Source organism: Megalops cyprinoides, chromosome 9, assembly GCF_013368585.1.
Source record: "Megalops cyprinoides isolate fMegCyp1 chromosome 9, fMegCyp1.pri, whole genome shotgun sequence".
NCBI classification, from domain to species: Eukaryota; Metazoa; Chordata; class Actinopteri; order Elopiformes; family Megalopidae; genus Megalops; species Megalops cyprinoides.
In genome coordinates this window covers 6,189,581-6,200,089 of record NC_050591.1, presented here as the reverse complement: position 1 = coordinate 6,200,089, position 10,509 = coordinate 6,189,581, and the positions used below count along the sequence as shown (strand labels likewise).

Here is a 10,509-nt window from a genome sequence, read left to right as displayed (position 1 = left end):
CGGGTGTACTACATCACTAATTGTTTTACTCGTAGCTCATCGATATCACTTCGAGGATTACGCCAATTCATGCGATTTTCTGTTCAGGCGTAACGTTTTATGCTGATCTGTATCAATTATCAATTGATATCAACGTTATCAATTGCGTTTGAAGGTTACTAGCCTATTACAAGCAGCCCATCAGACATAAGTGATGGAAATAAGCATATAAAAGAACATGTTCTACTGGAAAATAATTCATCACACAGAGGTGACTTTTAAATGTCGTTAGAGACGTAATAGAGTGAAACCCTTCTGAAGACGACTGGCACTTCTCCCGTTATGTCCAGAAGTGTGCCCCAGTTAGGACATGACAAAAGAACAAAATGGAAATTTTATTTTTTACCAAACAAATTCAAATCCTTTAGCAAGCTATTTCATGTTTATAAGACATTAATTTTATCTACCGACTAAAACATTTTCTGATTACAGATTACATTACTTTTAAATTGATGGGCTATTTACTAGGCCTACTGTGGTAGGCCTACTTCTAGGATATGTTACGCAAGATGACACATGAGCCGCATTAACCTTCTTTGATTGTAATGTCCAAAATGTATTTTAGTCGGTTAATATTTTAAGGAGACTCGCCTGGTTTCTATACTAATATGTCATCTACTTATGTTAGGCCTACTAAAGTGAAATACGTATGGGTGGGGGCAATTAGTAGTGACTGCCACGGTAACGGGATGCTAGTGCATCTCTATTGGTCCCCCGGCAGTTTACGCCTATAGCTACGCCTGTAAGAACTTCTGACGCAGGGTAGAACTGTACATTTGCCGGAGAGCGGCAGGAACAAAATCGTTTTGTGTGAGGAGCTGAAGAGGGATGTCTGCTAAGCGAACGAGTAAGTAAAACACTTTCAGAGCGATCAAGTTTTCATTGCATATTCGCAGCTTGCTAATACCCGTCCGCAGATTGTTACGTCTCTCATTGCCTCATCGACGAGCGTCAGATAGAGCAGTGCTGCAGAGAAGGCTAATGCAAACGTACAATTTACGAGGAGGGACAATATCCTTATTCCTAAACACACGGGACGCTAATACAACAAAGATATTTTACCAAATATATACAGTGTAGCTATATGTGTGTGTGTGTGTGTGTGTGTGTGTGTGTGAGAGAGAGAGAGAATGTTTTTTTTTTTTTTTTAGATAACTGTGCTGTTCGGCAAAAGGGGCATGCCGGGCGCTGAATCCTTTCCAGTAAATGGAACGGTGTGCCGATGTATGCCATATACTGAGAATAGATATGAAGCTTTGATTTATTTAAAATTGTTTAATCAAAAGATCTGTCCAGGTCACAATGATCAACAGCCTTGCACTCTACTGATAAAAATGCTGATGTCATGCCGAGTTGCAAAGCATGAGATGGAGCTGGTACCTTGCCGGGGATATGTAGTCTAGCCATATTAACAATATACTGCAACTGTTGACAACCAAACACATAAAGGTATAAAGGCACTAATCTCAAATGTAGACTTTACAGGGGAGTAGATTACATTACATTTATTTAGCAGGCGCTCTTACACAGACCGACTTTCAGCACAATAAAACGTAAGTGTATCCATTCAAGTTGAATGAGCAACAGTGTCAGACCAGACCATTCAAGCCCTACCCTAAATTATCTTGTGAAATCTGACTAGACATGGCTGCACAAGCTAACTTGGGTTAGGGCTTGAACAGTGTTACGCTCACATTCGCTGCTCTGGGAGTGTAGATGAAATAATGTAAGCGCCAAATGAAAAGGACTCAAATTATGAAGCAACTAAATGTCATTTAAACAGGATATGTGTTTCATATTAATATCAATACCAGCGTGGGAAAAGTCTGATATAGAAAGGAGAAGTACCTCTAGCGTTTGTTCCAGTTTTTAAGAACTAGTCAGTCAGAAGGAGGGAACTAATTACCGAAATCAGCTGATTGAGTGCATGGGTGGAAAAAATACAAATACTTCTACCATTGAAGACTGGAGTTTTTCCTCTGGTCAATAATAATTATCAATATGTTTTTGCTATAAAAAAAACTTATAAAATCAACATTTTAATGTGTTTGTCAAGCAACATGAGAGATCCAACAGATTCTAAAAGAGTTCAAATACCTATGGTTGGTGTCTGAATTGTAGGTGTGTCAGCCACTGAAATGGCAAAATTATTTAGTATTTTGAGGGGAACAGTGTAAAAATCATGACTGCATATGCCAAACAAGGAAAATCTTCATCAGGAAAGAGGAACAGTGGCCACAAGTTGAGGCTCACTAAGAGGGATAGACAGATGCTTAACAGGAAAGTTGTTAAAAGAACACACAAAATAATGGTCTCGAAAATGACCACACAACTGAATCCACACCGCTGTGACGTAAAAAACTGTACATTGTGATTTTCACAAAGCTGATATTTGTGGTAGAGCTGCTATTCGCAAACTGCTTGTAACTAAGGCCAGTGTACAACAATGTATAAACTGATGCAATGAGCACAAAACCTGGACTTCTGAGCAGTAGATGAATGTAATATGGTCTGCTGAGTCATCTTTTACCCTTTTACCTATATCTGCATGGCTTTCAGAGAAAGACAAAAGAAGCCTTCAACCCACAGTGCCTGTTTCCACCTGTAAACATCTCTTACAGTGTGGGTGGCCATCTCGTGGGAGTCATTAGGCTGATTATTATCCTGCACGGTAGAATTACAGCAAAGTAATACAAAACCATCTTACGTGACCAGATGCACCCTGTCGTACAAGCATTGTTTCTTCAAGACATTCCCAGATGATAATACCACCATACAGACAGCTAACCAGGTTCACCTTCTGTGGCCTCCCCAATCACCAGATCTAAACATCATTGAACTCTGTGAGATGTTCTGCGAGTTCTGGAGTGCAGTGTAGATTTCCACCTCCTTCATCTCTCAGAGAACTGGAGGCTTTCCTGAATGGTCCAAATTCCCACTCGAAACACTTCAAAACATGTATAACAGCATTCATAGAAATGTTGAAGCTGATCTAAAAGCAAAAGGAAGCCCAACCCCTCATGAAGTAATATTCTTATATTACGCGGTGAAGCAGATTAGTCTACCTATTGTATATGCTGCATTCTTTTGAATAAAGAAAAAATGAAATGGCGTCATACAGTACTTGTGAAAAGGTCAAAAGGTCTGTGTGGGGATATGAATCTGTGGAGGATCATGGGTGGAAGTCAGATGAGGTAATAGTTGGTGTAATCCACAGGCACCGGCTCCCAGGGGAAGGAGGGGGACCAGGATGAGGTGACGGCCGAGGTGTGCCACGTGTCAGAGCTGCAGGATGGACAGTAAGAGCCATGGAGCCTAGCACCATTAAGACTGCACATAGACTAGTGTGGATTATTCATTGACTGCAAGATTCTGTCTCCAGGTTATCATGATGTATCTGTGTGTTACTTAAGCAGTGTGTTCCCTGTTGAGCATTTCTGTTTTAGCATTTTGCCACCGTTTCACCACTGCACACTGAGTGTGGCCTGTAGATGTAGCAGGGAGCAGGAGATGGACATTGAGGGTACGGGTGGATATTAGAGGTACGGATGGAGAGCGGGGAACATGTGGAGAGTGGGAGTAAATATGGAGAATGGGGGTACCGACGGAGAGTGGGGGTATAGACGGAGAGTAGGGGTGAAGATGTAGAGTGGGGTACAGGTGGAGATTGGGATGCAAATGGGTAAAACTCTCACTCAGTTGTATGTCAGCTGGGATTGGATGGGTAGGCAAAGTCAGGTGGGTGTGGACAGATTGGTACAATCAGGTGGTAGTGCTGGGATAGATACACACAGGTGGGTGCGGCTGGAGTGGTCGGGCAGGTTTAGTCGGTTGTTTCTCTCTTCTCCTGAGGATGTTGGAGGTGGAGGTGGGGCAGCAGAAGGTCCTGCTGGTACGGAGTGAGGGAGAGTACAGTGCTGTGGGAAGCCTCTGCACTCACTATGGGGCTCCACTCAGCAAAGGTAAGAAACCAACACCTTACAGCCTCACAGAGCAGGAGCCACACCCCAACACCTCACAGCCACACAGAGCAGGAGCCACACCCCAACACCTCACAGCCACACAGAGCAGGGGCCACACTCCCAACACCTCACAGCCACACAGAGCAGGAGCCACACTCCCAACACCTCACAGCCACACAGAGCAGGGGCCACATTCCCAGCGCCTCACAGCCACACACAGCAGGAGCCACACTCTCAACACCTCACAGCCACACAGAGCGGGAGCCACACCCCAACACCTCACAGCCACACAGAGCAGGAACCACACCCCAACACCTCACAGCCACACAGACTACAGACCACAGAGGCTCTGAGAAATGTCACAGAGATATTTTGCTGCTTAGTCGAAGTTCATGCATAGACATTTGCTCATGAAGTTCATGAGCAACTCTCCAGAGCAAATCACATTTTAGCTGTAGCATTTGCATGAATATATTTGATATCTACATGTCAGAATCTTTTCACGCAACCATAAGAATGCACTGGAAGGTAGCAAATTCAGATAAACTGCTGTAAGTGTACCAAGTCCTGGATGTGCCACATGTGGATGTGTTGAATGCATATACATGCATTCACAGTGGAAACATGGTTCTTCTGCTGTGTTTCCTATGGTGTTGATTATGTGTTTCCCGTGGTACTGATGATGTGTTTCCTGTAGTGTTGATGATGCGTTTCCTGTGTCAGGTGCACTGTCTGGGAGCAAGGTGCGATGCCCTTGGCATGGAGCCTGCTTCAATGTTAAGACCGGAGACATAGAGGAGTATCCTGGGCTGGACAGCTTGCCCTGTTATAAGGTAAGTTCATTAGCTGAGCTCCACATCTCTCCTGGGATGGAACCTTACCACTCATTATGAATATATAACAGATTCTTTTTGCTTATAATATAATTAGCTTCTGCTGAAAACTAGTTTGATTATGTGACAGGTGAATCGCATGCCACCTGCTTTTGTACCAGTGCTGACTCACTAACTCTTTCATGCTCTCTCAAGGTGAAAATCGAGAATGACAAAGTGTTCGTGACAGTTAGCAAAAAGGTAAGCTACTTCTCGCACCTGCTGTAACCAGATATCTGAAGGTAGATTTACCTTTCCATGGAAGGCAGCACAGAGGTGATGGAGTTGTTCTTGCTGTCCCCTGCAGGCTGCAAAGCTGGTCAAACGGGTGAAGGAGATGGGCTCCAGAGTGGCAGGAGTTGCCCACACGGTCCTGCTGATAGGAGGAGGTGAGAAGGGGGCCAGTCATTCAGGAAAGTGGGAGGCTTCAGTGGACGGTGTAGGTCCTGACTCCAAATGCACACCCCTGTTCTCTGACAGTTTGATTGGTTTGTTGAATTCTGCTTCAGTGTCTGAAGTGTGTGTGTGTGTGTGTGTGTGTGTGTGTGTGTGTGTGTGTGTGTGCGCGCAGGCCCCGCCTCTTTGCAGTGTGCTGACACGCTCCGGCAGGAGAGATATGGAGGCAGAATCATCATGGTCACCCGAGACGCCCTGCTGCCCTATGACAAGCCCAAGCTGAGCAAGGTGCGGCCGGGAATGACGTGTTACCTTATTCTCAGGAGAGGTCAGGGATTGTGTGTTACTTGATTCTCAGGTGTAGTTGGGGTGTGTGCGTCATGTTATTTTCAGGTGTGAGAGACGCGCTATCAAATAACCACACTGCTCCACAGTATTGTCTGAAATGACCCCACACTTTGTGCTGGTACACACACGCAAATGCCTGCATGTGTTTATAGTATTGAATTGACACCAGCTTAAGGAGAAAAGGGTGTGGAAACATATATCTTTTGTAGAGTGTGTGCACTGAATATTAGATTGTATCACATAGGAAATAGCAGTCAGCACTCAGCCTCCTTAGATTCTCAGGCAGAGATGCTAGCTCAGGGCTTTACTGCAACACATGACATTCTGGAATACCGAAGAAAGGTGTGTTTATCCTGGTTGTGAGAGACAGCTTGCTCACTGAAAGTCTGCCTGTCTCAGATGATGAACGTGGACCACAATGCTGTGCTACTGCGGCAGAAGGAGTTCTTCCAGCAGTACGATATCGAGGTGTGGACACGCCGGCAGGTGAGGCTGGAGAGGGCGTGGCTGTAACCCTGGCTCGGGAACCCCGAGGGTGCGTGAGGCGGGATATAAGAATTGGGTGATGTGGAGGTGATCTTTGGATATTTTATGGGTTAATTGTGGAGTTGTGGGTTTGATCTGATTGGTTGTTGTGAAGGTGGATTCTGTGGACACAAAGCAGAGGACGGTGACCTTGAGTGATGGCCTGGTACAGCACTATGACCAGCTCCTCATAGCCACAGGGTGCAGGTGAGTTGCTCAGCGCCAGGCAATATTCACCCCTGCACATTTTCATAATTTCTCCATCACGCTCTCATCTCTCCATCACTCTCTCATCCCTCCATCACTCTCTCATCCTTTCTCCATCCTGTCATTCAGCTTCTCTTATTGGGAAACTGATGCAGCGCTGTCTGACACTGCCCCCTAGGGCTCGGGCATTAAATTGCCCTGGCGCCACCCTGGAGAATGTGCGACTCCTGCAGACTCCAGAGGATGCCCTGAGGATCCATCAGGCCTGCAAGGGCCACAGGGCTGTCATCGTGGGAACCTCCTTCATCGGTAATCCCCTTGTCTGCAGACTGTTGTAAGAGCTGTCAGAACATAGCGACACAGAATAGCAAGGAGCACAGCAGTGATGAAACAGCAGTGCAACAACAATCTGTGCAGACATTCACTGTAAGCACAGAAACTGCCTAACAGTGGTCATAAAGTTACTATTACCACATATGACATGCATATTACGCGAAACAATGATCTTCCATTACATTGAAGATGCATGTAAAATGGATAAATCCTTAGTGAAAGACACTACTTCAGCTACATATACAAAACTTGGCCAATATTTTCAGCTAGTCCGGGGTTACTTGCTTGTGCTTTTTGTGTCAAACATTAAATATTTTTGAGATGTTTACAATTTTACATTGAAAAATTTCCTGTAGACTAAAATGGATAGAACGTTCAGAATCTGAACATTCAAACGTGCAGACACAGATGTGATTCTCACGCCTTCAGTGTGAGACGGTCTCAAATTGAAAATTTCACACCAGCCAGCTGACCACAGTTGGCAACCCTGGTGACTACTAGCTAATAAAATGTTAGCATTTTTCAAGCCAATTTAAAGGCTGTCTTCAAACTTTCCTTTCTAGTTTTCATTGTTATCCCTCTGAGATGGCTGTTCTCTTCAAGTTCTTTACCTCCTATACCACACTGTCACCCACGGCAATATAAACCACCTCAGCAATCATCTGGCTATGCGCTCCCCCTCGGCAACCATCTGGCCATAGTGTCACCCCCGGCAACACAAACCCCATACTATGACCCCCATACTGTCACCTCTGCAATCCAGACCTCCGTGCTGCACTGTCACCCTCTCCATTGCATTACAACACAAATACGTCTGCCTCTTCTCTTGGTGCAGGTATGGAGGTGGCGTCTTACCTGACAGAGAACGCTGCCAGCGTGACAGTGGTGGGCAGCAGTGAATTGCCTTATCAGAAGAGCCTGGGCCCCGACATCGGGAAAATGACCATGCAGGTCAGAAAACGCAATCCCAGCCCCATGATCTGTTAACTCACCACCCTCTAACCTCACGCCCCTCTGATGTCACATCGTGCTGACCTCATTAGCTTATCTCATCTTATGTCTTTTGGGCTGAGGGAGTCTGCTCTTGCCGTGGCTGTTGCCCTGAAGCACATAATGCTGTAGTTGTGTTGCGGGAGTTTTGGTGCCTCTGTTAGAACCTGCATTGGTTTTCCTCTTGCCCTGCAGATGCTGAAAGAGAAGAAGGTAGAGTTCTATATGAGCGATGGTGTCGCGGAGATCAGGGGTAAAGATGGGAAGGTGAGAGACCCCGAACTGCAGTTAGACGCGTGTGAAAGAGATGTGAGAGTGCAGGTGTGGGACGGTGAGTGTGTCAGTGTGTTTGTCCGCACTCTGCCTAAAAGTGTGGGTGGCTGGGGTGAGGTGACGGCCCTTTTGGGGCTGCTCAGGTAGACTCAGGTAGCTCTGCCCTCCACAGGTGAAAGAGGTGGTCCTGAAGAGCGGCGTGGTCCTGCCCGCTGACGTTGTTGTCGCGGGGATTGGTACGTTCTGACCCCCTGATACAGCACTCCTGCCTCTCAGACAAACTGCACTTACACTGTGCTGTTACATCTCACTGTACACACCTGTAAATATCACACTGACCCTCTTTCCAGGGGTTGTGCCCAATTCTGAATTCCTGAAAGGGGGCGCTATAGAGCTGGATTCCAAAGGTGCTGTCATTGTTGACAAGGTAAGACCAGCTAATGTTAATGACATACTTCCTTATCTATCCTTCTGTCTCACTCATGTCCGTGGGTTTGCAGATAAATGGTCCAGGTGCCTACCAAAACCACAGTATGATGCCAGATAAATAGGCCAACTGCCCACTGATCCCACCATAGAGGCATATTTATGGTCTCCGGAAGATCTTTACCCTATATGCTGCCTGTGAGTGTGTGAGTTTCTTACCTCGGTGTGCTTTCACCTGTAGTGCATGAGGACCACTGTCCCTGGTGTCTTCTCTGCTGGAGATGTGACCTCCTTCCCCCTTGCCCTGCGTGGCAACCAAAGGGTTAACATTGCCCACTGGCAGCTGGCACAGGCCCAGGGTAAGTCTGGCACCGCAGTGGCCACTGACTCCAACCCACAGGCCCAGGAAATGGCCACTCATATGTCTTCTGTTGCGTTGGCTCCAGGGAGGGTGGCAGCCTTGAATATGCTGGACAGACACATTGAAGTGGACTCGGTGCCATTCTTCTGGACCGTGCTTCTGGGAAAGAGCATTCGCTACACAGGTGATTGTCACAGGTGTCTGTTTGATCTGGGTCACTGCAGAACCGATTTAAACCTGAACTGAAAGTGAAACAAATAACGCTCATTTTTACCCTAATTGCAGGTTATGGTGAGGGCTACACTGAAACTGTACTGAAAGGAAACCTAGAGGAAAGGAAGTTTCTTGTATTTTATATCAAGTAAGTGAATATAGTCCACATTCAGTGAAATTCATTCCTAAACATTCAAACCGTCTCTTTTAACGTTACATAACAACAGCACAGGCAATGGTACCATTCGGTAGTAATCAGATATAATCAATATTAGTCAGTAGTTATCAGTAGTACTCTGTATTAACCAGCAGTAATCTGTGGTAGTCAATAGCTATCAGTAGCGGCAGCAGTAATTAGTGGTCAGTGTCGGGGCTGTTGTATCTCTGGTCAATTTGAATGCAGCTGTTCCTCCTGTTCCTCTGTTTGAACAGGGATAAGGAGGTGGTGGCTGCAGCTAGCTTGAACTTTGACCCCAGTGTTTCCCAGGTGGCAAACAAGATGGCGGCAGGGAAAGTGATCACCAAGGCAGAGGCGGAGTGAGTATAGAGGGCATCTCCATAGTGATGACCCTTGCATGTTCTCTCCGTCAAACCCCTCTCACCACAGCAGGCTGAATTCTAACGTGTGTGTGAAAGAGATGTGGGGGAGTATCATTTCGTGATGATATTGTATGGTGAACTCCATTTCATGAGACATCGCATCATGAGCTGAGTGTATCATCTCATGCCTACCTGCTCCTCTAAAGATGGTGCTTTCATGTGAATCACTGAGTGTGACATCACTCTGGGGTTGAAATAAAGCAGGTGCTTTAATGTGGATCAGAGGGCAGGGAGACGTTTGGCCACTGAAACATTGCGCTCATGCTTGCATGTGTTTCTTTTTGTTTTGAAGGTCTGAGGACTTGAGCTGGCTGAAGATGCCCTGATGAGCAGTGATCCTCATCCTCATGGAGACTCGTCCTCTCTAGTCCAGTCTGATTTCCTGTCCTCTTTTCTCAACTACAAAAGAGATCATTTCACCAAGTTGCCTTATAAAAGCCAAAATGCTGTAATCAGCAGCACAGTTTATAATATTGGACATTCCCCTTTGTAATTATCATCATTATGTTTTTACAGTGGGATATATTTTTAGTGCATGCCAAAACATACACAGTAAATATTTTGGATAAATACAGTAAATACAGTCTTAAATATTTTAGTAGTTTTAAAGAATTTAACATATCTGATATACTGTCCATGTCAAAAAGTAAACACTTCAGGGCTCCCAGGTATTTCAGGTGCTCACCTTGAGCACAAGCTGATTTAACTTTTTAATTTTTAACTTCACCTCATTTAAGTTTCAAGTAATGTTATAAGCAGCACTTTTCACTCTCAGGGAATTTGTGACAGCCTTGGAATTGAGCTGTCATATTTCTCTGTGGGCAATTGATCCAGATGTTTACATGGAGTATTTATGCAGTCTATTAGGTATTTATGCAGTCTGTTAGTGTCTTGGTGTTGTTAATGCTGGTTTCACCTGAACTGGAGAAAGTTAAAAAATGTCTCTGTTGATGTCTGCCCTTGT

General features: G+C 45.3%; 1 protein-coding gene across 1 annotated transcript; it reads left to right on the top strand.

Moving 5' to 3' along the window:
- The first annotated feature begins 787 nt into the window (after positions 1–787).
- aifm4 (apoptosis inducing factor mitochondria associated 4) lies at positions 788–10,084 on the top strand. The gene is made up of 19 exons (XM_036536515.1): positions 788–886; positions 3,257–3,338; positions 3,892–4,001; positions 4,725–4,834; positions 5,030–5,074; positions 5,181–5,262; positions 5,445–5,557; positions 6,017–6,103; positions 6,258–6,349; positions 6,528–6,658; positions 7,518–7,633; positions 7,868–7,939; positions 8,118–8,181; positions 8,296–8,372; positions 8,613–8,730; positions 8,818–8,916; positions 9,018–9,093; positions 9,378–9,482; positions 9,838–10,084. Exons 1-19 carry the CDS (start codon positions 868–870, stop codon positions 9,869–9,871), a joined length of 1,632 nt encoding a protein of 543 aa, XP_036392408.1. The 5' UTR covers positions 788–867; the 3' UTR covers positions 9,872–10,084.
- Positions 10,085–10,509: the final 425 nt, after the last annotated feature.